The sequence below is a fragment of the Corythoichthys intestinalis genome, chromosome 2 (genome assembly GCF_030265065.1).
Source record: "Corythoichthys intestinalis isolate RoL2023-P3 chromosome 2, ASM3026506v1, whole genome shotgun sequence".
Classification (NCBI taxonomy): domain Eukaryota; kingdom Metazoa; phylum Chordata; class Actinopteri; order Syngnathiformes; family Syngnathidae; genus Corythoichthys; species Corythoichthys intestinalis.
In genome coordinates this window covers 55,820,186-55,847,336 of record NC_080396.1, presented here as the reverse complement: position 1 = coordinate 55,847,336, position 27,151 = coordinate 55,820,186, and the positions used below count along the sequence as shown (strand labels likewise).

General features: G+C 37.5%; 1 protein-coding gene across 6 annotated transcripts in view; it reads right to left on the bottom strand.

Moving 5' to 3' along the window:
- The window catches only part of cenpe (centromere protein E), a 55,173-nt gene extending 29,493 nt beyond the window's left edge, over window positions 1-25,680 (bottom strand). For 4 of the 6 annotated variants that reach the window (XM_057830432.1, XM_057830433.1, XM_057830430.1 and 1 more), the window contains exons 1-22: window positions 25,501-25,679; window positions 20,066-20,178; window positions 19,887-19,976; window positions 17,133-17,251; window positions 16,908-17,027; window positions 13,702-13,783; window positions 13,571-13,638; window positions 13,115-13,189; window positions 12,438-12,489; window positions 12,249-12,336; window positions 11,796-11,925; window positions 9,688-9,807; window positions 9,439-9,582; window positions 9,192-9,342; window positions 8,988-9,087; window positions 8,470-8,611; window positions 7,382-7,549; window positions 6,532-6,606; window positions 6,375-6,443; window positions 1,456-1,587; window positions 347-524; window positions 119-273 (exon numbers count right to left, since the gene is read on the bottom strand). In XM_057830432.1, the coding sequence (XP_057686415.1) occupies window positions 119-273; window positions 347-524; window positions 1,456-1,587; window positions 6,375-6,443; window positions 6,532-6,606; window positions 7,382-7,549; window positions 8,470-8,611; window positions 8,988-9,087; window positions 9,192-9,342; window positions 9,439-9,582; window positions 9,688-9,807; window positions 11,796-11,925; window positions 12,249-12,336; window positions 12,438-12,489; window positions 13,115-13,189; window positions 13,571-13,638; window positions 13,702-13,783; window positions 16,908-17,027; window positions 17,133-17,251; window positions 19,887-19,976; window positions 20,066-20,178; window positions 25,501-25,556 (2,427 nt within the window). In that variant the 5' untranslated portion in view covers window positions 25,557-25,679. Of the gene's footprint in view, window positions 1-118; window positions 274-346; window positions 525-1,455; window positions 1,588-6,374; window positions 6,444-6,531; window positions 6,607-7,381; window positions 7,550-8,469; window positions 8,612-8,987; window positions 9,088-9,191; window positions 9,343-9,438; window positions 9,583-9,687; window positions 9,808-11,795; window positions 11,926-12,248; window positions 12,337-12,437; window positions 12,490-13,114; window positions 13,190-13,570; window positions 13,639-13,701; window positions 13,784-16,907; window positions 17,028-17,132; window positions 17,252-19,886; window positions 19,977-20,065; window positions 20,179-25,500 lie in introns of all 6 variants that reach the window. The other 2 variants (XM_057830435.1, XM_057830431.1) reach the window with 2 other exon arrangements.
- Window positions 25,681-27,151: the final 1,471 nt, after the last annotated feature.

Genomic DNA, 27,151 nt, shown 5'->3' with positions numbered 1-27,151 from the left:
TTTTTCAAATATCGTTCAGGCCTAACAATAAATAATAAAATAAATGTTACTAAATGTTTCCTTGGCCCCAGATAGAGGGGGTTTGAATTAAAAAAAAAAAAAAAAAAAAAACACAAACCTGCTTTTCCGGGTTATGCCCTTCATTTTGGTGAGCCTGAATTAACTCGAGTTCTTCTAGCTGAGTTCTTAAGAGTCTTTCTGCTTGTTGAGATGCCTCCAGCTCTTTTTTCAGCTTGGTCACTGCACTCTCGAGTTCCACGCTATCCATGATATCTGCGTACAGAAAACATTCACTCACAAAACCAACTACTGTACTGTTGGGCTGGGCAACCTTTATCAAACCTACTTCTGGGGACTTTGCCATCGCAAAGTGCAGCTAATTTGGTATTCTCATTAAACACAACATTGAGCTCTTTCTGGAGATCCATCTGCATCTTCTTAAAATTCGATTTTTCACTCGAGAGTTGACTACGTAGGCTGGTGACCTCTGCTTCCATTTTTTCATTAGTTACAGTCAGGGTCATCTGAAAATCATGAGGACAGAAACATGAGATACCTTACAAGTTGATTTACATATTTAAAAACGGTAAAATATATTATAATATATATATATTAACCCAATATATAAACTCTGTATATTAATATTGAGTTTAGGTAAGATATTTTTGCCTTAAAAAAAAAAAAAAAAAAAAAAGGTACAGGCCAAATTAATGAAGTCCTTCAAATTGTATAGATGTTTACCTGTACCTCGGGCTTGTTCAAGGTATATATACACTTCCATTCCAATATGATATGTGTAATGTATTTATTTCAACACTAACTTCTCAACATGAATCAGAGCAACATGGATGCTGTGTGTGTGCATTATCTGCTTTCATATTTTAATGTGGAATAATGTTTAAAAACAGTCACCAAAATTTACATCGCCACGAAATGCATGGAATGCTCACTCCAATATGTGAAAATACCACGACAACGACACCAATATTTTAGATTTTATGGAAGTAAACCATTTCCTGTGGGCCCTTGTCAGTGAAAAGAGCTTGTAGCCTTATATCTAAAAATGAAAATCGTCAAAATTTATTTGGAGAGGTCGGTTCAAGCTCACTTAAAACTTTTTATTCTTCCATAGCTCAATCATTTGAGTTTTATGGATGTTTTAGACTACTGTATTTCACCCGAGTATTGTCCCACTCAGAGTGACGAGTTAGTGGACTCTCAAACTGCAGTACTTAAATGAAACGCAAGTAGCTCAATATTAAAAATATATTTAATTTTTATATACCCTGCCGAGATGAAAAAAAAAAAAAAAAAAATACTGTGCTGATAATACTGTGATTAAAATCGTATGAACGCAGTAAACTAAAGGATGAGATGTTGTGTCCATCTCATTTAGCTTTTGTTGACAAACCCGAATATTTCGGTAAAGTGAATGTATTTCGTCTAATTAGTTACCTTTAACTCTTCTAGGGCAGTATTTTCACTGCGTAGGAGTGCCCATTCTTTCTTTGTCTCTCTGCCAAGAGCCTGCGCGTCGTCTAGAGAGCGACGAAGGTTTGCCACTTCTTGGGCCAAGTCCTTACCACACTTAAAGAAAGCAAGGAGATAGTGTTATTAGTTTATTTACATCTAATTAGGCCTGGGTGGTATGGGCTAAACACTAAATCTTAAAAAACATTTCAGCAAAAATTTTATGAACCCCCCCCCCAACTCCCTTTTTTAATGAGATAACAAAAGAGCTCAGAACCAGTTTTTAAAAACTGATCAAACTTGAACTAAAGTCACGTAAATAAAATACAAAACTTATACTTGTTCTTTTTTCTCCCTCCATTTGGGCTGTCAGACCCCAAATACAAAGTAATGACTACACAAAGAACTCTCTCATGAATAATCTATTGAATAAGTGATTGCTAGATGCCCTTTTTGGCAAAAAAAACAAACTACACAAAGAACTCTCTCATAATAATCTATTGAATAAGTGATTGCTAGATGCCCTTTTCGGCAAAAAAACAAAAACTAAAATGAAATACTTTTGGAATTTTTTGGGGGGGAAAAAAACAAAAACAAAACTGTAAATAACATTGTTTTAAAACTCCGTCCATAAAATCATTACAAAAAATTTATATCATCCAGACCTATAACTAACTCGGGGCCTTAACAAACAAACAAACAAAATAGAAATTCTGCGTTGGAGGCAGTGATTTTTTTGTTGGCATTGTTTCCAAAAGAACATAATTACAGTATTTTTCGGACTATAAGTCGCAGTCCACCCCCCCCCAAAAAAAAAGTTTGGCTGGGGTGAGACTTATACTCTGGAGCGACTTATGTGTGAAATTCTTAACACATTATTACATCATTTCACATGTTATTTTGGTGTTTTGGAGTGCCACTGATGGTTTGGTAAACTTGATAGCCTGTTCTTTATGCTATAGTTATCTGAATAACTTAATAGCTATGTTACGTTAACATACCCACTAGAGGTGTGCAAAATTTCCGATTCTTAGATTATTCGCGATTCGGCCGTGGAAGATTCGAGAACGATTCACAAACATCCAAATTCCGATTATTGAAATATGCCAAGTAAAGCAGAAGTACGACACACTCAGCGCGCCGCGCGGTCTTCGGTACGCAATTAGGGACGGAGCGAGAGTAGCTAAACATCATGCTTCGCATTACCCGGCCCCTCGGGTAACGCCAATGCTCAACTCACGGCTCTAGCTCAACTCATGCCACGAGATAAAAAAAAAAAACAACAACATACCTGACTGCTGCCGAAAAGCTGCTACAAGCCACATTATGTTACGGTAGATATCATTTATATAGGACTAGATGCATTATAGCTTCGGTATCGTTACCAGCACATCTACAAAAAACTAGATGCGGGCGTTAGTAACGGCCGCCATCTTAAAGCAGTACACTTCCCTGCAAGGCTGTTGTTGCGAACCTTCCAAGCGAACCTAATTAACTTTTTATCTAAAATACTAAATCGGTAAAATATTGACTTGAATCTATCTTTAAAATAGTTTAAAAACTTTTACATGTTGAAAGTAGACAAAAGAGAAATTATGGAATAACAGGAGCAATTTTAACAACTTTAACGGTTGATTCACAACATTAAATTAATTGAAAGTAGTTTAACGCTGCTGATATAGAATGGGGACTGGAGTTTTTTATTTACTGTTATTTTTGTATATTTGTTTATGTTAACTTGATACTGAAATAGTAGTTTGGTTTAGCCTGAGAGGATTTTTGAACAATTTTGGAGCTAATGTACAAAACAAATTAAAAAAAAAAAAAAAAAAAAAAAAGGAGTGGGGTGCATCAATAATCGTTTTATAATCGAATCGGAGCCTCTGAATCGTAATCGAATCGTTAGGTGCCCAAAGATTCCCAGCTCTAATACCCACGTTCGCATTTTGTTGTTCATGCATCATCTAACATTATCATACTGTATACTTATTCAGCATGTTGTTCTCTATTGTACTTTAAAGTGCCTGTGACACGAAAAAGCATGTTTATTTCATAATACACGCGGTATTTTATGCCCCTGAATGATATGGACCGCTTGGATGTGTGTGGAAGCGATCGCTATATTTATTTAGTTTTTTGAATCCCGCGCCATGAAAATGAGTGACTTCCGGCTTCGGTCTCTCATTGAGGAGGAGGGCGCTGTGACGTGTACGGTAGAAGACGTTCTCTTCACTATACAGTGTACTGTTGTGTATGAGGACGAAGGATTCAGCTGATTTTGCGGATTAATACTTTTATTTTTTGCATCACGCCAGCCAAACGGCTGCAGAAAAATCATTCTGTATGCGGGAGAGGCGTATGCGCCTTTTTGGAGTTTCAAAAGGTTCCCATTCACCGTGGATATTTACTGTGGGACCATTGGACTTACAAGGAAGTGAGTAAGCATCTTGTTTTGTATTATGTCAAATACGAATACAGTGATTACAAATTAAACACTATAAAATTCCTTTAAATAAAGGACTACTTACGTTTGATCATTGATAGGCATGTAAAAAGCTATCCTCATGCTCATTAGCAGTTAGCTGTTAGCACGTTAGCTCCACACCAACTCCAGCCACCCTCCTCCAGGGAACGAACTGTAAATTGCTCTCCGCCGGGCGGTTTGCCGATCCGCAAAGAAACTCGACAACCGGGTCGTCATGTCAAATAATCCAGGCTAGTTATGTGTGATTTTCCACTTCGAAGACTTTGAAACGTCCCTCGGTTCGGGTTAGCATGTCGGCTAGCTGTCACTCCTTCTGGTCTGTTTACATTCTCCGAAGCCGGGGAAGGGAAATTACATATGTCCGATTTAGGTGTCATAAAATATCGTTCGGGAGGTGTGACAGTAAAGGTGAAGTCGACTGTTTTTACCATTATGGAGTAATTTTGCCATGTCGTCTTGAATAAATGGATTTTTATTATTTTATATTCCATTTAGCACAAGATTGTTATTTGTCATGACCATGCCATTTATTTAGCAATTGGGGAAAGTACTTGGGTAAAAAGAATATCCTGTAAAAATATTGAAGTAAAGAGACAGAAACAATGACATTTTGCCGCTCTCTTCGTCGCGTTTTCCTCATTGTGAATAGTTCCCCCTCGACGGGCTGACTGGTCCTTCTCAAGCCATTTATATAGCTATTGGGGGAAAATAATTGGATAAAAAGAATATCCTGTAAAAATATTGGGAGTAGAGAGACTGAAACAATGACATTTTGCGTCTCTCTTCATCGCGTTTTCCTCGTTCTGAACAATTCCCCCTCAATGGGCTGAATAGTAAAACCGATGAGCCCAGTCTACCGCTGACGTCATCCACCTGTTGGGGACGCTAAAGCCCTATAATGGTAGGCGTGGCTAACCGGCAGATTAAAAGACTAATTTCTCGTCATCTGCGCTTTGCTAAATTGTTGTATATAGTCGAATCGTCTCAAAATATGATTCTAATTCACATAATAATGCCATTTAAGACTTTTTTTCTGGTGTCATATGCTCTTTAAATTGCCTTTCAAGATGAAATATATGTTCCACGTGTTGGATTTTATCAAGTAAATTTCCCCCCAAAATGCAACTTATGTTTTTTTTTTCCCCTCTTCATTGCTGGTGCGACTTATAGTCTGAAAAATACGGTACAAAAAACATGAACAGGCACTTATCAATCTTGGTTTAATAATGGCAAAGAAATGCATTGCATTAGTATGGAAATCGAATCATGGACCTTCCACCAAACAGTGGATGAATCAGATCTGTCAGGAATACCTCTAGAATGCATGACATACATTTTGAAATTTGAAGGGCATACAACAGACCTTTGAGGACTTGTCCTCAAACTTGCCACCTTTTATGTCTTATGTCAAGAAGATTTGAGGTTCACCGAATCAAACTGTGGACTGCGATTCTTATGGAGGATAAAGGGGGGAGAAGGGGGGGAGTGGGGAGGTGAAACTGGAGCTTAATAATGGAGGAACAATAGTTTTTTGTGTTCCTGGTGTGGTCTTTCTTTGGCATTGTTTTGATTGTGTGAATTATTAGTTTGAAAATCAATAAATATTGTGGTAAGAAAAAAATAGAAATTCTAAAAATGACTATTATTCTTCTTAATTCTTATTCCTTTGTTTTCAATTGAGTGGTTAACACTGTTAACAAAAACATTACATGATATATTTTGTGTCTCCTAATTATCTTATTGGCATATTACACTCCCCGCCCCCCACAAAAAGTCACATTAAATTTTTTTTTTTAAAAAGTCATACACTAATATTTCGTTGGACCAACTTTAGTTTTGATTACGGTACTCATTCGCTGTGGAATTGTTCCAATAAGCTTCTACAATGTCAAAAGATTAATTTCCATTCAGTGTTGCATTAATTTTTCACCAAAATCTTGTGACAGACTGGTTCAGGGCCCATGAGACATCTTTTTTCCACATGGCTTGGCCAACACAGAATCCAGACTTTAACCCCCTTGAGAATATTTGGGATGTGCTGGAGTAGGCTTTCCGCAGTGGTCTGACTACCATGATCAATGCAAGAGCTTGGTGAAGAATTAATAACACTCGATGGAAATAAATCTTGGGATATTGCAGATTACTGAAACAATGCCACAGCAAATGTGTGCTGTAATCAAAACTAAAGGCAGTCCAATGATATGTTAGAGTGTATTACCTGTTTTTGGGCCAGGCAGTGTATATTGGCAATGATTCATTATGGGAATTCAAAACTTGAGGGGGGGATGGGGGGTTGTCTTCATGTGTTGCCTTGTTTATCTGTCATTTTACTCAAAATTTGATTGTTTCAATAAATATTCCCTCTGTTTAGAATGGGTTCTCTGCGTATCACCATATACAAATAACTGATATACCATACCATATTCTGAAGATCATCAGCAATTTTGGTTTTCTCCTTCAGCTCTTCGGAAACCATATCCAATTTTTTCTTTAAAAAAAAAAACAAGACACATTTGATATTTACTGAAATGATGCATGTGACAGGTGAAATGAAAGCTAGAATTCAGTCACCCCACCTTAAGTTCCAACAATTGAAGTTCATGGGATTCCAAAGCATTTTTCAATGAGCTGATTTCGTTTTGCAACTCAATCTGTAAAACCACAAAAATAACAAAATGTCAACAAACATTTAATATCAGGTAGAATATACGGTACTCTCCAACAGGTATTGTTACAATGCAGCCAATTTCTCTTGGTTTGTTGTACATTGAAATTATTTGGGTATGACCTGATGTCAAGATGATTGACAAAGAACAACTGCTACAGACCTACAGTAAAACAACAACTTCCCAATGAAAAAAGTGCACATATCATAAACAACTGTTTACAAGAGACTTTGTGAACAAATTCCACACTGGGAAGCCGCAAACCACACCAAAAATGTAGGAAGATGTACATAAAGGCTACATTGGAATTGGACAAAAAGCAAGCAAAATTCTCAGCGTTAACTCCTTCAGTGGCACTGACAATGATAAACGTACAATCATGTGGCTCTTTTGAGCCTTCTGCTGGAAGGGCTGGCATTCAACGTTCAAATGGATTGGACATCTTTTGCCGTCAATGGTAGCCAATGTGTTAATCGTGAAATTAAAAAATTATGCACTAGATAGTTGAATCTTTGCATGTGAAATTAGAGAACTTTAGATAATTGAATCTCCAGTTATTAAGTCGACATGTTTATATCTGCAAATAAATTAGAAACTGAAAAGAAAGAAAAACAAAAAAAAAAAAAGAAAAAAAAAAAAAAAAAAAACAATGCAGTAAGGCAGACAGACATGTTTTGCAGTTCAGTTAATCATCCATAACCAAAATGCAAAAGAACATTCTATTCCGTATTTTAATCAGAACACCACATTTTTTCATTACCTCATGTTCTTTTGCAAACTTTTCCTCGAGAGATACAAACTCATCCTGTTCCATCTTTTCTTTCAGCTTTTGTGAAAGAGCAGCGGCCTCCTCTTTTTCTCTCATGGCATGTGACTTGATGATAGCCAGCTGCTGCTTGAGATAGTCTCGCTCAGAAGCCAATAATTCCTATAAACACATTCAACCGAAAGCCTTACTCAGACATTTATTCATGCATGTCATTTTGCTGGCAGATTTACCTCTCAAAAGTTACAGACCAATCTGTCCTTCCTTGTCAGTCGGTGTTACTGTACAGTATGTTGGTGCAAAAACTAAACGTTGACAAAAGGAGCATGTCTTCCTCATTAATTACTTCACATTTTTACACAGTGGGTCCCCTTTTCCTATTGTTACCTGACAACACTCTACCCATCACTAGGAGATGAATGCAGATGAATAAAGCATATTATGGACAACATATTCCCTCTTTCAATAAAGCCAAATGCTTATGCATTTCTGGTCTTATTATCCAGCAGGTGTAAGGAAATCTCTCTCACTTCTCTTATTTCATACTTTCCCAGTCTTCAACAACTCTAACCTGATTTCCAGGGTGGGTGTGTATGTGTACTTTGGTCGACACTGGGGGAAGTTTGGTATCATCACGTGGAAAACCTCAAACAACCATTCACAATCACAGTCTTCGATTGAACCTATGTTGCATCATGTTTTTGGAATGTATGAGAAAACCAGGGAAAATTCACAGATGCTTGCGAAGAACATGTAAACTTCACATCTAAATGCAGGATACCTGCATAAACCCACAACTTATGAACTGTAAGGCAGATGTGCAAACCAGTTGGCAATTATACAGTACATTAAAAATATGCTTTCACTTGTACAGTTAATGCTTTCCCACTTATAAGGCACTCATAGTGTTTTGACAGTCTCTTCGTCCACCTACTAATGACGCAGTATCGGGAGCAACGTGTGGTTCTGTATCTTGGCTCAAGGATATTTTGACATAATCATCAGGGCAGGGGATCAATACCACAACCTTTGGTTTGGGAGACTCCCAACTGAATCAACAGCTTGTTGAATTAATACAGTACCTTTTCATCAGTTTCCATTTTGAGTTTGAGGTCAATTTCTGCTGCCTTTTGTTCCATTGCCAGAATTTGATCCACGGCTTGCTGTTTCTGCTGGTCTACTGTTTGAAGTTGTAGCTCCAGTTCAGTCACCCTGTCAGCAGACCTAAGAGTCACCAATATATACATTTACTGTATTTATTTACTATCATTTATTCAAAAAGAAAAAAAATTGTAGAGGGGCTTCATACAAAAACATAAATGAAAGCGTGAGATCACCGAGTATAAATGACCATGTCAAACAGTTTGACAGTTGGTCAAAGTATAGACATATGTAAATCGCACATTTATTAGACCCCTCATAATGTGGAAATAATCAAAATAAACCGCTAACGAATGAGTGCAGCCATTGTGTGTCAAACGCAAAATGCGTACAGCACACGTGCATAAAAAAAGGTGATGTGTTGCGCTTTAAAGAAAAACAACAACAAAAAAACACATGACGAAAACTGAGCAGTGATTAAGTAAGCTCTATACTCCACCTGTTTCCACAGCTAGGCAGAGTAACAAAGTCTTCACAAGAGTTTGTGTCATCAAATGGCTCATCAGGAAATGTCCAGTCAGAATAAAATTCTTCACCTTCTATTGTAAGACAAAATCACATGCATCAATATTGCAGTAGAAAGCATGAAAATGTGATGAGAACTGTAATGTGTCTTTTGCTGCCCTTTAAGAATGATTCTTACCCTCAGAAATCTTGCCCACACAGGACTGAAGAGTTTTCGTCTTCTGACAGACAGATACGGAAAAGCTACAATTAGAGGCATCACTGTCAGGAGTAGATGAATGGGAATGCCGCAGCATTTTCCCTCCCCATGTAACCCTGCGTTTAGGTACCTTTAAAACAGTTGTAGCAAAACAGCTGTTAGAAAAAGAATGAGGTGTAAAAAGCTGAATTTCAATAGTGTTATGCTATTGTTGAGCACTTGTTACCGGTAGGACATTAGTAATGTTATTGCTAGTGACCAGTAGCTTGGTGAGATTTTTTATTCTGTCCTCTTGTTCTAATTGAAGTTGCTCTTTTTCCTGGAGAACTTGAACCAGCACCTCTTTCTCTGTTGCTGTTACGGAGGAAACCTGCAATGTCGGTGTCACTCATTGGTCATGCATAGAATAAGAATCACCAATAGAACCTGGTCAGATAGACAACGCTCAACATGGCACAAAAACAAAGTCACTTGCCTCCTGAAGCCGTTTCTTGAGGTCAACAATTTCATTACGATATCTTTTGAGCAGCGCACCATCGTCACAAACTTCTGTGACATGTGGATCATTTTTCATTTTCTTTGCAGCGCTGGCAAACTGTACAATAAAAATGTTCATATTTCAAAGTAAAGCAACAGCTAACAGGGTTCTTGAATCATTTAAAAGCTAAAAATAAATTGTCAAAAGTAAAATGCTTTATGACATTTGCAAGACCTTGCAACAATTTCTGATGATACAGAACTGCTGCTACAGACCGCTGGTGTTTTTCTCCTCTCTCGTGCGACTCGACGGCTTTGACCCCTATCGTCCCGAACGAAAGTCTTTTTGCAAGACTTTGCACCGAGCAATGTTGTTATTTTCACCGCGCATTGATGTTATTTTCACCAAGGGCTAACCACCTCTTACATATACCATCTTCCATCCATTTTTGATTAAATTTACACTTCCCCATCTCTCCAGATTCTCGCTCACCTCTACAAGTGCGAATAACAATGAAATGGCGTGAAGTCGCTGACGTATGCTGAGGTTTCAGACAACGTACCGTATATTATACTGTGCTGTATATTATTCCAAACTCTCGTATTTAATGCACAATCATTAATTAAATACACACCATTAGAAGTTTTACGGCCTACTACAGTGATTTCACTGGCAATAAATGCATCGTCTGGAAATTTTTTACCTTCTGCAATGTTCCATAAAATTCAATAATAAATTTTATTTGAAGGCGCCTTTCTGTCACTCAAGGTCGCCGTACAATCCTTTAAAAACAATTAGACAAATTAAAGACTAAAAACAGTAAAAATAAGTATAGAACGTTCAGAACAATAAAATACTAATCCATGAAAATAATTAGCAGTAATGTAAAACACAAAGAAGTCAGGGATTATTATGGATACGCGAGTCTGAACAGGTGAGTTTTGAGTTTCGATTGAAAAAGGGAGTCTGTGTTCCTGAGGTCGGGTGGTAGTGAATTCCAAAGCCAGGGAGCAGAGCGGCTTTACGACAATGGTTATCTGGATAAGGACACACAGGAACCCAGTAACAATTTGTGTTAACCAAATATTGTGCACTGCTTCAGTTCATGGTAAAGACGACTGATGGAACTGCTCTATTCATGAAAGAAATACCCAGAGTGTTCAGGGAAATAATAAAACAACGAAAATCAAGATATTGATTTGAAATCCAAGTTCAACTGGATTAAAAAAATTAAAAAAAAGGCCAGTCCAACAAGTCTCGACCAATCTGATGGTACCCTTGATTTAACATTTTGTTGAACAACACGTTTAAGCATTTACCGCAATCAAAGAATTTGTGTAATATCCAGTTGGTATTTTAACCCACTTTGACCACGTTTCTCCACATCGTTCTCTCAGGTTTGAAGGATGAACACTCCTTCTTGACAGTAGGAAGGAGGGCTCAGAGAAGCCAATTCTGTGAACACTGCAGGTATTTTTTAACAGAGGGGTGCCAACTTTAGCATCCTGTTGTTAATCGTATATTTTTTCACCAAATAACTCAAATTTTACCATAAGGTGGTACAGTACTTAGTTATGATATGAAACGGCCATGTCGTGACAGAAGCCTTTCCCCCCAAAAAAATTACCCAGCACTATTATGTAGAGTTATAAGTGGGTGTATCATGATTGTTTACACATATGAGCAATCTTATGCATCACCAACAATTAAAATAACGCCGGTTGACCACAAATGAAATTCAGCTGTCAGTGTTGCTATAGCCACTGTGCATATATCTGCATTTGAAGCAAACGACATGGTCTCAACTCTCAAACACCATAATCTATTTTAAGTCTCACATTGGGTAAAATTATAAAACTGCAAAAGTCATTCAGGTGCATTACTATGATGAAGACAGTTCATAATAAGGCCCTCTAAAACTGCTAAAATGCGAAACGCATGAGGCAGTCATTTAGTTCAGTTCGGCCACAGTTAACTACTATACATTTAAATTTACAGTTTTCAAATACAACATTCATTGCCTGTAAACACGACGACATTTTTACAATATATGGTAGATTTGACATTGTAAAATAAATGGCATGAAAGAAAAGGGATATTCCAACCTGCAGTGTGCTGAGTGTCTCATCGAGTGAGGCAGTAGTGATTGTGCACATGATGACCGTTTTAGCGTTTCCACCCAGGGAGTTCTGAAGAATCCGTGTTAATTTACTGTCTCTGTAGCTTATGAAACTTCTGGAAATACAGTGTTGTTGATATTGTATTTTAATTGAATGCTGAATTTATGAAACTTCTGGAAATACAGTGTTTTTAATATTGTATTTTATTGAATGCTGAACTAAACACATTATACACAAAATGTGTGTGGGGGGGGGGGGGGGGAGATTCATGCAAGGTCTGTAACAATGATTAAGCAGCAATAGACAGTATAAAATACAATATAAAACTGGGATTTGAGCTAAAAAATAATAATAATAATAATAATAATAAATCCTTAACAGTGAAGCAGCCAGAACAAGTGACACATTTTGCATTGCAGTTGCCAGTATTTTACATACCTTTGGCTTTCTTCACTTAGCTTCTTTATAACTTGCCCAAGTGTGAAAAGGCTGCGATTTATCATGCAGCCTTCTTTAAAGCGTGCACCTTAAAGTGGCATTAGAAAGTAAACTTTTACAGTTTAGACTCAAGTTAACAGATCATTGAAGCAAATGTGGCTACAATTCCACATTAAAAATGTGCTTTACCTTCAGCCCCCGTTTGGCTTGCTCTCTCTGATCCAGCCAGGTCAACTAAATTCTGAGAAAGACATTAAAAGTAAATTACGGATGTCCTCAATACATTCACACGATTATAAATTGGGCCCAATCACACAATTTTCATCGGATCGGCCCAGTCCATGATTTGTTACCTAAATGATATTTTGTGCTTGTTTTTTTTATTTGAGTTGTAATTCCATTACTGTAATGCTTCCATGTTTTCATCTACTGTATATACAGCGCCATAAACATTGAGTCAGTTTCATTGAAAAAAAAAAAAGTTTAAAACTACAGTGTACAATTTAGCCGATTATAAGATTAAATGGTTTATTTGTATACATTTTTTTTTTTTTTTTAAAGAAAATAGTGTCTAAGCATGCATCTTTCATTACTGTTGTACTGTATTTATGGTCTTAGAGTAGGGTTTTTGCACCCCCCCAGTATTAAAAAAAAAAACATCGGATGCCCCTCCTAATTAATACATTGCTGATGTATTTGGTCAGGGTATGGTGTCAGCAGATTCTTTCCCCTAAAAATAGTTTTTTTTTTTTACATACAGTGCATTCATGTTCTGGTCATTGGAAAATACAGAAATCAATTGGAGGGGGGCAGCTATTTGGCTAATATGAGCTCCGCAACAAACAAAAGTCACAAAATAAACTTACCAAATGGGAAACAATGATGCCTCCATCTGCATTTTCACCTGATGCCAGGTCACTTCTTTCACGACTCTCTAGGATCTAAAGCACAGGTGTGTATTTGTAGTTGACCAACATTATACAGTAGATTTGAGATTGACGAACCACTTCAGAACGAATTAATTTTGTATCTTTCTTGAGGTACCACTGTACCGGTATATGTTTGACCTTAACACGAGTAATGCCTAGGCTAAGACAGTCTGCATTTATTATTGATTTTTTTAAACTGATAAAAGGGCGTTAGGCTGTGAAATATTACTGAAAAAATTGTTAAGTTATTGTTATGTTAAATTGTAAAAACTAAAACTATTGTATTGAGTGTTTTGTTGTCAAGAGAGCGAGAAAGAGAATTCAAATATCAAATTTTGTTGCCATTAATGTTTCAAAAGAACCAAAATACACAATAAATTCTACATTTCTTACCATTCGAAAAATTGTGTGTGAACGACTGCTCCGGTGGTTCATTTTCGTACTCCCATAGTGCCGGTTTTCTGCAACGTCAAATAAACACAGTGAATGAAAATTCTAGAGGACAACCAAGTCATCAGGCTTACTTTCTCCTAAACGAATCCACTTCAGAGCTTGTGCAGGGGTGGTTACTAGCTCTTCAGTAAGGTCAGCCACAGATATGTTTTTCTGCACATAGTAAAGCGAAAGGTTTGCTGAACAATCCAAATTAAAAATGGGGGAAAAAAAGCTTTTTAAGCTTGCTGCTTTTATTGACCGTGTAAAGCACTCCGCTGATTTCCCTCCAACAAAAAGGTGCATTTCTGAAGATGGCTAAGATGAGCAAAGTTCATACAAAATCATTTGCCTAAAATTTTTTGTCAAGGATAAAATATCCAAATTGCTCCAGAATTTGTCTGCAATGTCACACTTTGCTCTGAAAATTTTACATAATGGACTACATTTTTCATCCACTGCGCATGTGCGACCAGTAAATTTGTCAATTTGTAAAATAATTATCAAATGTTTTTTTTTTTTTTTTGCTGAAAAAACGACCTCCAGATTTTGGCTTATTTGCAGCTGTTAATATTGTGTCAACAGGGGAGTGATAAGGGAAGTTTACTGAAAAGGATGTGTTTTGTCAGTCATTTGGAGATGACACGTCAGAGAGCTACAAACAGTTAGCTGCAAAGTATGTTTAAAGGTTTTCAAACATCAGAGCAAGTAGGATGACCAAAAAATGTGTTTTAAACAAAAAGTCAAGGCAAAATCGCAGTCGTCAAGTTCACGTAATCCATAAATGATTACCGGTAATCGTAACTACTGGATTCTTATGGTTTGTTAAATTTGTTGTGTCTTAGGTTTTCTGAAAACTGTCAAAAATAATTTGGCCAATTTTTCAATGACAGACACAAAATGTAAAATTGCAAAAAAATTCCAATATTTTTAATGGTTTCATGCATCAAAATGGAAGTGTGGCCTTGGTTGAAGTGTTATCAAAGTTTTTAGATTTGGTTGCAAATGCGTTTAGAAGCTGGATCCTCCTGCAGACGCTAGGATTTGAAATTGTTCACTCTGACGTCACACAGTACACATATAAGCAAGTACCCGCCCTCTTCGTTCATCTTTCATGCCACCTATTATTAGGAGCCCGAGCCGTTTGTAGGTTGCCTCTTCCTGCATATGGTATATACTGTAAATATTACATGTTGTCACCAGTCCAGTTTCTGTCTTTTGAACTTTTTCCCCCTGTGCTGTTTACCATCTAGCCAGCTGAGAGAGGCACCTCTGTCGGTGTTAAGTCACCCTCATCGTCTTGTCCAAGATCGACTTTAACCTCCCCTTCATCCCGCAACGTTCGCCGCCGTTTACCCGGCTGAGAGGGAGCTGTGCCGGCTTGCTTCACCACCAAAAGTTGGCCTCCTTAAGGTTCTTGCTCAACGCTTTTTCCTCCGCAATGCTGCTTCCGTCTTGCCAGCCAAAAGGTTCTTCCACCAGCTTGTTCGCCGCCAAGAGTCGCCATCCTTGTCTGATAGACTTCAACTCCCCATTTACCATGTGTTGTCTCCCAACACTTGCAATTAATTTCATGCACTAAGTGAGTGAATGTTGTATTTAAGGGGCCTTTTACCCCCATTTACCATGTGTTGTCTCCCAACACTTGCAATTAATTTCATGCACTAAGTGAGTGAATGTTATATTTAAGGGGCCTTTTACCCCACAAAGGCAAAGGGGGTGACAAGGCAAAAACCTTTCCAGAGAGCCCTATGGTTTACGCTGCGACAGCATCTTGGGGGGATGAAAACGCAAAAATTTGAAAACTCTTTCCAGAGTGGAAATCTTGAAAACGTTCACCCCCCTCCTCTCGTCGCCGTCTAAACAGTTGACAATGCAAAAATGAGTTTTGGGTAACAACTGACTTCCGTACTCCGGAACAGGAGCTGGCGACAATGCTCCAAAATAAGTACCAGTGAAGGGGGTAAAGATCCTGATGACGTCAGTGCACGCAGACAGTCCGCCAGTGTATGAAAACATGTATTTAAGTAGCAACCTTGTACACAGCCGAATTGCGTTCAATATTATTCAAGAATATAGTAAACTATTCACTATTCTAATTACAGAAACCCATCTATTACTCTGCCTGACGCACTTCGCCATTTTTTTTATTTGACCAGGACGAAAGAGGAAAAAACAAAAGGGAATGGTTACACGCAGGAATCTGGGAATGCATACTACATCGTCAAATTGAAGGCTTTGATTGCATTTTTGCGCTTCCGTGTGCAGTTTTCTTCACACATAATGGCCGTGTAAACTACTTTTTGCGTTATTGAGTTAGATTGTTGTCGTGTAAATGTGGCCTAAAGTAAAAGGAATTTTTAACTAAGAAGTCATAGCAAAACCTTGCTTTCGAACTGAAATGTACCACTCTGCGCACACAGAACCCTGTTGAAGCTAGGGAGTGTAAAGCGAGTAAATATTTTATTTTTGAATAATTGTGAAATAGCGAGTCTTGGTGTCATTTTTCAGAAGATTGTAGTCTGCATCACCATGATGTGTCGGTGTTGCCAGAACCCAGCAGCTTCCGACCGGCACACCTACTATACCGATGGGCAATCATAGCCAAGAGTATGTGAATTAGCTCCAATCAGCTACATAGTAGTGAGAAACTGGATTTTTGCAGAGAAGCCAGAATAAGACTACGTAAAATTCCGTAGAAAAATTGTTATGAATGTATGCTTCCAATGAAACAACTATTTTGCTATGACGTTTCATCTCTAAGAAATTGCTACTTTAAATTGTGTGGTCCGCGCATCCTAATGTAAATTTGTTTTTGTTAAGAATTGATCTTATAAAATTTGTATTGAAAAAAGTATCATTCAGGAATCTGTATTACAGTGAACATCAGTATCAGTATCGAAAATCTTAATGAAATACAGCCTGAAATGGCTTCAAAGGAATCTCAATATGAAAACCAAGCAAATGAACTACTTGGCAAAGTTTTTGTACTTCAAGATTATGTTGTTACTTAATGACCTATAAAAAATAGGATGTCGTTTTTTCATATAACATCTTTTTACACCTGATACCCATCAGGGGAAAATTCGGCTCAGATTTCCAATCACATAATCAAACTGGGAGAGCCCTATTGTCTGGTGGCATTCTGAATGCATATTTATACATGGAACTTGAGAATACTCCACTTTCTTGTTGACTAGCAAATCATTTCTAAAACAAGATGCACAAATAAAGAAAATGTGTGATTAAGATGCCACTCAGGTGAGTTAAAAACACAAATTGATAAAAGTCAACTTACATTGACATCCTCTCTGACTTCTAGAGGTTTTCTTTTATAACTGTCAACAAGCAGATCAGTCACAGTTTCGTTGTATATTTCCATGTAAGAGACCCTGAGAAGAAACTCCTTCTTTGGACACTATAGACCAAAATGAGAACATCAGAGATAAAATGTTATTTTCAAGCAAAATGCACGTAAAGCACATCAAAGTAACATTGACAAAAAGCAAACACCACATTTGACCTTTTTAATGGTTTGGAAGACATCATCAACGGCCAGCGGTATAATTCCAGGATTATTATCACTCCCCATCATTGTGAATGTCTTGCCAGAGGCAGTTTGGCCATAAGCAAATATGGTACCTATTTCAAGCAAAAAGGGGGAAATTTACACATGCACAGGAATATACAGTGCCTTGCAAAAGTATTCGGCCCCCTTGAACCTTGCAACCTTTCGCCACATTTCAGGCTTCAAACATAAAGATATAAAATTTTAATTTTTTGTCAAGAATCAACAACAAGTGGGATACAATCGTGAAGTGGAACAAAATTTATTGGATAATTTAAGCTTTTTTAACAAATAAAAAACTGAAAAGTGGGGCGTGCAATATTATTCGGCCCCCTTGCGTTAATACTTTGTAGCGCCACCTTTTGCTCCAATTACAGCTGCAAGTCGCTTGGGGTATGTTTCTATCAGTTTTGCACATCGAGAGACTGGCATTCTTGCCCATTCTTCCTTGCAAAACAGCTCGAGCTCAGTGAGGTTGGATGGAGAGTGTTTGTGAACAGCAGTCTTCAGCTCTTTCCACAGATTCTCGATTGGATTCAGGTCTGGACTTTGACTTGGCCATTCTAACACCTGGATACGTTTATTTTTTAACCGTTCCATTGTAGATTTGGCTTTATGTTTTGGATCATTGTCCTGTTGGAAGATAAATCTCCGTCCCAGTCTCAGGTCTTGTGCAGATACCAACAGGTTTTCTTCCAGAATGTTCCTGTATTTGGCTGCATCCATCTTCCCGTCAATTTTAACCATCTTCCCTGTCCCTGCTGAAGAAAAGCAGGCCCAAACCATGATGCTGCCACCACCATGTTTGACAGTGGGGATGTGTGTTCAGGGTGATGAGCTGTGTTGCTTATACGCCAAACATATCGTTTTGCATTATGGCCAAAAAGTTCAATTTTGGTTTCATCTGACCAGAGCACCTTCTTCCACATGTTTGGTGTGTCTCCCAGGTGGCTTGTGGCAAACTTTAAACAAGACTTTTTATGGATATCTTTGAGAAATGGCTTTCTTCTTGCCACTCTTCCATAAAGGCCAGATTTGTGCAGTGTACGACTGATTGTTGTCCTATGGACAGACTCTCCCACCTCAGCTGTAGATCTCTGCAGTTCATCCAGAGTGATCATGGGCCTCTTGGCTGCATCTCTGATCAGTTTTCTCTAAGCCTGAACGATATATCGTTTAAACATCGCCATCGCGATGTGCGTGTGCGCGATAGTCCCATCGCAAGCACGTGCGATAGTTTTTCTTTTTTTTGATCCACATACGCCTCACTTTCTGGTCTGCCCACAGCCTCCTACCCTCCCTCTCCCAGCCTTTTGATCCTCTCCGTCACTGCGGCACAACGATGGCTTTGATCTGGCCAAAGAAGCAGACTTCACACGGGCATCTGTCAATCATCGTTTAACTTGTTAAACAGTTACAAGGAAGCCGCGCTGGAATGAATGTGTGTACAGTGGGGGGACGTTGGAGACATTTAAATGCCAGAAGTGATCATGAGGAGTTTGAAATTTCTACATGTCACTTCAACGGTCACAGCTAAAGTAGATAAACAGAAGCATTTAATAAAGCCAAGCATTTATCTGCTACAGTACTTTATTCTTGTTCAAAAATGATTTGGTAGGACAGTTATGTTTAAAACTTATCATAATTATGACATTTGAAGTGCTTAAAAACCATTTATTTATATACATTTTTTAAATCACTTTGGGGGGAAAAGTGAGAAAAAAACATGTCTTATATGTATCTCTTTCCAATGCTAAATCTGAATATATACATTGGGCACAAAAAACACACACACAAAAAAAAAAAAAAAAAAAAAAAGGAGAGGGGTGCGCTACTTCGCGGTTTTTCACTTATCGCGGCGGGTTCTGGTCTCCATTAACCGAGAAAAACAAGGGATGACTGTACACTGTGATGATGGTGAGTCATCTAAAGTCTTTCCAAACAGCTATTTAAGTCATCTTGTGAAAATGTCTTGAAAAAAAAATATATACATTTTTTTTTAATATCGCAATATAATATCGCAATATATCGCAAACCCCAAAAAAATCGCAGCAATAGTTTTTTCCAATATCGTTCAGGCCTAGTTTTCTCCTTGTTTGAGAAGAAAGTTTGGAAGGACGGCCGGGTCTTAGTAGATTTGCAGTGGTCTGATGCTCCTTCCATTTCAATATGATGGCTTGCACAGTGCTCCTTGAGATGTTTAAAGCTTGGGAAATCTTTTTGTATCCAAATCCGGCTTTAAACTTCTCCACAACAGTATCTCGGACCTGCCTGGTGTGTTCCTTGGTTTTCATAATGCTCTCTGCACTTTAAACAGAACCCTGAGACTATCACAGAGCAGGTGCATTTATACGGAGACTTGATTACACACATTTGGATTCTATTTATCATCATCGGTCATTTAGGACAACATTGGATCATTCAGAGATCCTCACTGAACTTCTGGAGTGAGTTTGCTGCACTGAAAGTAAAGGGGCTGAATAATATTGCACGCCCCACTTTTCAGTTTTTTATTTGTTAAAAAAGTTTAAATTATCCAATAAATGTTGTTCCACTTCACGATTGTGTCCCACTTGTTGTTGATTCTTGACAAAAAAATTAAATTTCATATCTTTATGTTTGAAGCCTGAAATGTGGCGAAAGGTTGCAAGATTCAAGGGGGCCGAATACTTTTGCAAGGCACTGTAACACTCATGTTCAATTACGAACCATTGTATCCTTCAACAGTTGATACAACCAATGGCTTTGCGATATCCTGGTATAGTTGATTAGTTGTTTCTTCAGCGGTGAACACTCTGTCTGTTGAAAATACGGAAGTGCACAATCATTTTCTCCATAAATGATTGCACTGATGACAACATCTTGTAAGTTTTAGCAGAAATGCATACCAAAAGCAAAACTCTTTGTTGTGGTCCCATCGTCAAGCTGACGAAGTGAGTTCTCATTAGCTTCCCAAAAGACCTCTACAGACTTTGTCTTTTCTGATGAATCACTTTTTTCTCTGTAAGACAAACATGCTCAGTTAGACACTTTTATTAATGGCTCAGGTTAGGCAAGTATCATTCTTCCACTAATGTACAATGTCAGGCGCTTTTCCGCAAAGTACTGCCTCCCAGTGGCCAAAGTGCATACACATGGTTCTTTTTTGTAAATTATCTGCAATGAAGGAACTTATGTTTTTCCAAATATATATATTTTAATTTGATTTGTTATCATTGACTTCACATCCGAGAAGGGCAGTATACCGAAAATTTACCATTCACGAGGACAGACTTAATTTTGACTATGTCGGTAAATTTGTTTTTTTAATGAAACGAGAAAATTAGTCTTTTCAGCCTGCTTTGACTATGTGTTGTTAGGCTATGCTCATTCCCCTTTAAGACAGTACAGCCAGTGTGCTTACGTTTAAAGTCACGTGGCTATCAGAAAATCAAACAAACTAGTGCTGTAACAATTAATCGATTAACTCGAGTAATTGTATTAGAAAAAGTTTCAAATCAAATTTTCCCAATTCAAGGATTCATTTAATTAGACTGGTGTTGTAATGGTTTGTTCTGAAAGTGTTTGCATTTAGTTTTATTGATTTGTGTGAATGCACTGCCCTCTAGGGGCAGCAGTGAATAGGACATAACTCATATAACATGGCTGGTTCCAGCTGCTCCTTGTTAAAACCAACATAATGTAACTTTATGTTAATCATTGTTTATTAAGGCTGCAACAACTAATCGATTAATAAATTAGTTGCCAACGAATTTGCAATTGATTTTTGCCGCCAGCTTTGAGCAATCCTGTTTGGGTCCTTGTTGTAGAGGTAAGATCTAAGCCCTCTCGTTCTCTCTTTTTTAATATATATACAGTGTATCACAAAAGTGAGTACACCCCTTGCATTTCTACAGATATCTAAGTATATCTTTTAATGGGACAATACTGACAAAATGACACTTTGACACAATGAAAAGTAGTCTGTGTACATCTTATATAATAGAACTAATTTATTTTCCCCTCAAAAAATAACCATTAACCCCTGGCAACAAAAGTGATTACACCCCTTTGAAAAAAACGTACATCCCTAAATGTCCAAATTGAATACTGCTTGTCATTTTTCCTCCAAAATGTCATGTGACTCGTTACAGGAGTGCTGTCAGCATTGCTGCAGAGATTGAAGAGGTGGGGGGGTCAGCCTGTTAGTGCTCAGACCATACACCGCACTCTACATCAAATTGGTGTGCATGGCTGTCACCCAAGGAGGAAGCCTCTTCTGAAGACAGTATACATGAAAGCCCGCAAACAGTTTGCTGAAGACATGTCAACAAATCACATGGATTACTGGAAACATGTCCTATGGTCTGATGAGACAGGCGGGCTCAAAGTGTCATTTTGTCAGTGTTGTCCCATGAAAAGATATACTTAAATATCTGCAGAAATGCGAGGGGTGTACTCACTTTTGTGATACACTGTACAATGTATACAACACAATACTTCTGTCTGCATGGTTTTCGTTCCACTGACAAACGGACGTATTCCCGATGCAGAGGTGGGTGGATTCTCCATTTTGCCGGTTGTGGTGGTTTGGCACACACGAGTTGCATTTCGATTTGTAGTGCAGTGCATCGTAAACATTCTATGAGTCATCTTCGTTATGGATTAAAAAAAAAACAAAACAAAAAACGTTGTCACGGATATAATTTAGGTTGCACTGAGATGTTCTTGAAAATTAAGACTACGGTGAAAAAAATGCAGACTTACAACAGCTAATTTAATACTTTTAATACCTTTAATAATGGAAAACTAAATTCAATGCTTTTTTAATATTTTTAATAACCCGCGGGTACCATGTTTTTGTCATTTTTTCCCCCCGCGAATTCCACAACCCCTCTGCCAGTCGCAGTTTAATCTGGCTGGGAGCAACTTTGCTCGGCTTTGCCGCCGCTAGGACCAGGCCCACTCGCCTGGCTCTCGATCGATTCCACATGTTGCACAAAAAAACAGCAAGTCTTATTTCAAGGAGTAGGAGAGATTGTAATAGCCTTGTAAAAAGCTTTATTAGTTTCGACGAGAACGGAATCGTTTTTTTTGTTGTTGATGTGAACTACAGTTCCACACAAACATACATTGAGATCTCATTTAGCTTAGCAATTGGAGGCATGAAACCCAATTTTCAAGTGTCCCAAACTCAAAATTTCTGTTTCCTGGGAATAGTGCCAAGGCAAAAGGGCATTAACTGGATAATGAAATAGATTTTTTTAATGACATAAAAAATGAGTAGTGTACATAATGTGTATTATTTGGCCTATCGGTTTTGGCCAAGAATTTTGCTTTCGGTACATCCCTAATATAATCATAGACACAGAAACGGAGCTGCAAACCTACACTAATACCCCTTTCCCACTGAAACTAGTGGGTCAACGCGCGTTTTTCCAAGCCGATGCATCCCACTAGCAATTGGCATTTGGCACCTTTCCCATTGACGAAAAAAGCCGTGTCTTTTTTTTTTTTTCCTTCACACGTCTAACCCCCACCCCTCCTCAGCCGTGCGTAAGGTGGGTGACGTTACCACGCTAAGATGCGCTTCATTCAGTTCAAGGAAGTTAACAATGCAAAGCAACATGGAAGCCTCCTTTCCATTTGTGTTCTCTGTTTTCATGCGTTTTACTGCCCGCAAAATGGTCGAAATGCAGCAAAGGATCAACACTGTGCTCGTGCTGAGGCAACGTAGGCGACGTAAATTTTGGTTTGAAATTGAAAGGAGTCGTGTACGTCACAGGAGTAGGAGAAGAGCCTTTGTTTCGTCTGTTATGGCTATTGCTAACGCTGCTACACCGACTGTTCGCCGTATGTGGATCCGGGCTAGAGCACATGGTTTTTGTTTTTTGTTATGACACATCACGTACTAGCCTACGTCACCACGTAGAATTGGGTGTTGACCTGGGGTTTTGCTTTCACACTGCATGGCGATCAGAGCCGAGGTGATTTTAACGCGGGTCGCTTGGCGGGTTGATTGACACGGGTCGAGGCGGGTCGCTGCACCTTTCCCACTGCCACCAAAAGCCGATTGTTAGCGGGTTGACACGGGTTTTTTTGGCCAGTGGGAAAGGGGTATAATGTCAGCTTTCTTTAAGGAGTAAAAGCTAGCTTTAGTTAGCCGTTATTGCTGACATATGTAAAAGTAAAGCAAAAAAAAAAAAAAAAAAAAAAAAAAAAAAAAAAAAAAAAAAACGTTATTTATTCTGATCATGTGCATGAAATGGTTGTATGAGGTAGATCGAGACATCCAATCAAAGTAATTCATTTTATAAAACCATTAGAGGTGCGTGATAATTATCGGACCGATAATTATCAGGAATTATGACATCATCCCAATAACTCCAATAACATTATATATTAACGGGCCTATTAATATTTTTGGCATGGTGTCGGATTGGGATGTGAGTGTTTCTTTCCACTACTGTTCTGCCAGCATGCAAAGTTTTGTTACCGTTTTAGAGGCCGTATTTTTCCTTCACTGAGTTATAAACCTTACTATGGCAATTAGAAAATATTTGCATTTTACAGTGTTATGTTTACAAGTTCTTGAGAGGCCTTTTGGTTATTGATAGGCTTGCTGTTCAATAATTGCCAAGTTAAAAAAGTTGTTTCATGGACCAAGACGACAAAAGTCTCCTCTCCTGTAGCACCACATGTTTTTGTCTGATGACAAGGCACAATACCTGTTGGGTTTATGTTTTAGTTCAGTGCAACACATCGTCAATGGTTTTGACTGATTGTGATTGACTCAAATTATATTTATTTTAGGGGTGTCAAACGATTAAAAATTTTAATCGACTTAATTACAGCTTAAAAATTAATTAATTGTAATCAATTGCAATTAATCGCAATTCAAACCATTAATAAAATATGCCATATTTTTCTGTAAATTAATGTTGGAATGGAAAGATAAGATATATATATACATTCAACATACGGTACATAAGTACTGTATTTGTTTATTATAACAATAAATCAACAACATGGCATTACCATTATTAACATTCTGTTAAAGCGATACATGGATAGAAAGACTTTTAGTTCTTAAAAGGTAAATGTTAATATAAGTTATAGAAATTTTATATTAAAACCCCTCTTAATGTTTTCGTTTTAATAAAATTTGTAAAATTTTCAATCAAAAAGTAAACTAGTAGCCCGCCATTGTTGATGTCAATAATTACTTACATAATGCTCATGGGTGCTGAAGCCCATAAAATCAGTCGCACCCAAGCGCCAACAGAGGGCGACAAAGCTCCGTAAAACACAACAAGTACACATTTCACTGTCCTGTCATTTTAATCTGTTTGAGAGGGGCATTTGTGCGTTAATTGCGTCAAATATTTTAACGTGATTAATCTAAAAAATTAATTACTGCCCGTTAACGCGATAATTTTGACAGCCCTAATTTATTTGAAAATATATAATATGGGCACTTCTTTGAAGTCAAAAGTGTTCTTGATTTGGATTTGTTCATTATAATAATGTTCATATCATCATGAAAATTCTGGTTTGGTCGAAGGCAAATCTATGCTGAATCAACCACTAGTATTTTTGACCAACAGGTGTTCAAAAACTCAGGTGAATATACATTGAAAAATTATATATACTGTATATTATCGGTTATCGTATCGGTACCAGTTTTTAAAAAATGGATATCGTGCACCCCTAAAAAATATGAAAAATACAGAGGACATGTTTTAATAATTATTTATAAAACTGGCGATGTCAGGTCTAGCTTATGTGATTTGCTGCTTTTATATTCGAAAAAACAACTATTCAACGACAATGTGTCCTTTAAGTAACTGTTGACTTATATTTTTTGTAGTTAGAAATCTTAGTTGTAACTGGACAATTTTACTGTAGGGTGCGCTGAAGACCGAATTTCCATAATGGCAACTGACGCTACCCAAAAAACTCAACAGTAAAAGATACAACAAGCATAAGTATAATTACACAAAACCATGCAACACAAACAAAAGTAATTTGTTACGTTTTTTTATTCTCCAAGACAATTGGGTAAAGCTGACTTCTAGTGGTACCTGAGCACTAGCCCTACAGTATATACTAACCTAAACTAAAAACCCAACTAGCGTTAGGGTTTTTAGTATTTTTAGTGTAGGGATGAAAGTAAGAGGCTAACAATTAGAAAACCCATCGACGGAGACTCTACCGTAAATATTATCTGATAAGATTGCCTCCATTCATCGTTTCGTGTCTAAAATATGCCGTGCCCAATATTTGGTTTTTGTAAACCAAGCGTATTTTGTCATGTAAATATATGTGGGAAAACCAAACTCACCTCTCAAGAAAGGGACGGACTCGAACACAGACTTTCACAGCCGATTCCTCGGCCATTGTGTTGCTTGAAAGCTAAAAACTACTAACTGAATTGTATCAGAAAGAATGTCGACGTACTCTTCGACCGAATTTGTCTGCCAATAATTCAAATTTCTTCTTCGCCTCCCAAATCTACTTCCTGTGTGGTTCATAAAATGTTTGGGAAAAACAACAATTGGGAGCAATACTGCCATCTATCAGACGGAGTGTGGAAATGTCGAAAGATGGGAACTACACGAATGAATCAATAAACACTGATTAATCTCGTAGCATGAACATTGTGAAATAATAGATTCTAGGGTTTGATGGTTGTTTTTGTCTTTGTTTTGTCAAAGTTTCACATATATAGATGACGGTGAAAGTCACACTTTACTGTCGTTGTAAAATCTGAGATTACATCAGAATCGAGTGTCTTTTTGTCCAGTGATATTTTATAGGACACTCCTTGAAAACAAAAACAATTTAAGCATTTTAACATATTTACTAATGTTATAAGAGAGTGTAGGTATCCATGTCATATTACTGTGATGAATAAATTTGTCAACTCATGTAGCCATACACAGCACGGAACCTTTATATCATGAGAAAAGCAGCAAGCATAAATAAGAATTTAAATTACAAAGAATCACAGGAGAAAATACAGTGACACACACATAGATGAAATATCTCATTGACTGCCATTGACGGCGATAGACATCCAATCCGTTTGAACTGAGAGGGATGGCAGCAGGATGAAAGGAGCCACATAATTGGACGTCTATCATCATCAATGGCACTTAAAGAGATAAGCAGTGTTACTGAAGAAGGCTTTTTAACTGTAAACTTTAATAACATTATAATAACATTTGGAGATCCATATTTTTACTCGACCATCTGATTTGTATATAGTATACTGTATATGTTGCAATATGTATATTATATATATACTGTATATTATACATATCTCATCAGTCTCTAGTTGTGATAGGAGCCAAGATCTACCAGAGCAGATCAGACCCGAGTTGCAGGCTGTGTAAGGTTGCTCCGGAGACAGTCTATCTGAGACAGTCCATCACATCGTAGCAGTGTGTAAAGATGCTAGCTGGATCAGCGTAAATGAAGAGGCACAACCAAGTGGCTGGGATAGTGCAGTCTAGGGATCTCCAAACTACTCCGCAGGATTTCATTCCAACCAAATTAAGATGCCTTTTCACCAATCTGGTGTTTTACAAGTGTACAGTAATCATTTGATGCAGTCAGGTTCTGCTTGTTTCAGCAGAAACCTCATTGGTTAAACTGTCTGTGCGTGAATGTATTACACAGTTAAAAAAAAAAATAATAAAATTTATCAGATCTTGAAATTTCAAGTCAACCTATTTCACTTCATTTGCAAGTTTTGATGGAAAATTCCGAATACCCAGAATTTTAAGAGAGCATAATTAATATAGTAATGATATTTATGTTAAGTAAGCAGGATGTAAAATTTTAAGTATGGTAAACCAGACTTAATTTGGGTACATACTCTCTCTATATATACTGACATATATATATATATATATATATATATATATATATATATATATATATATATATATATATATATATATATATATATATATATATATATATATATA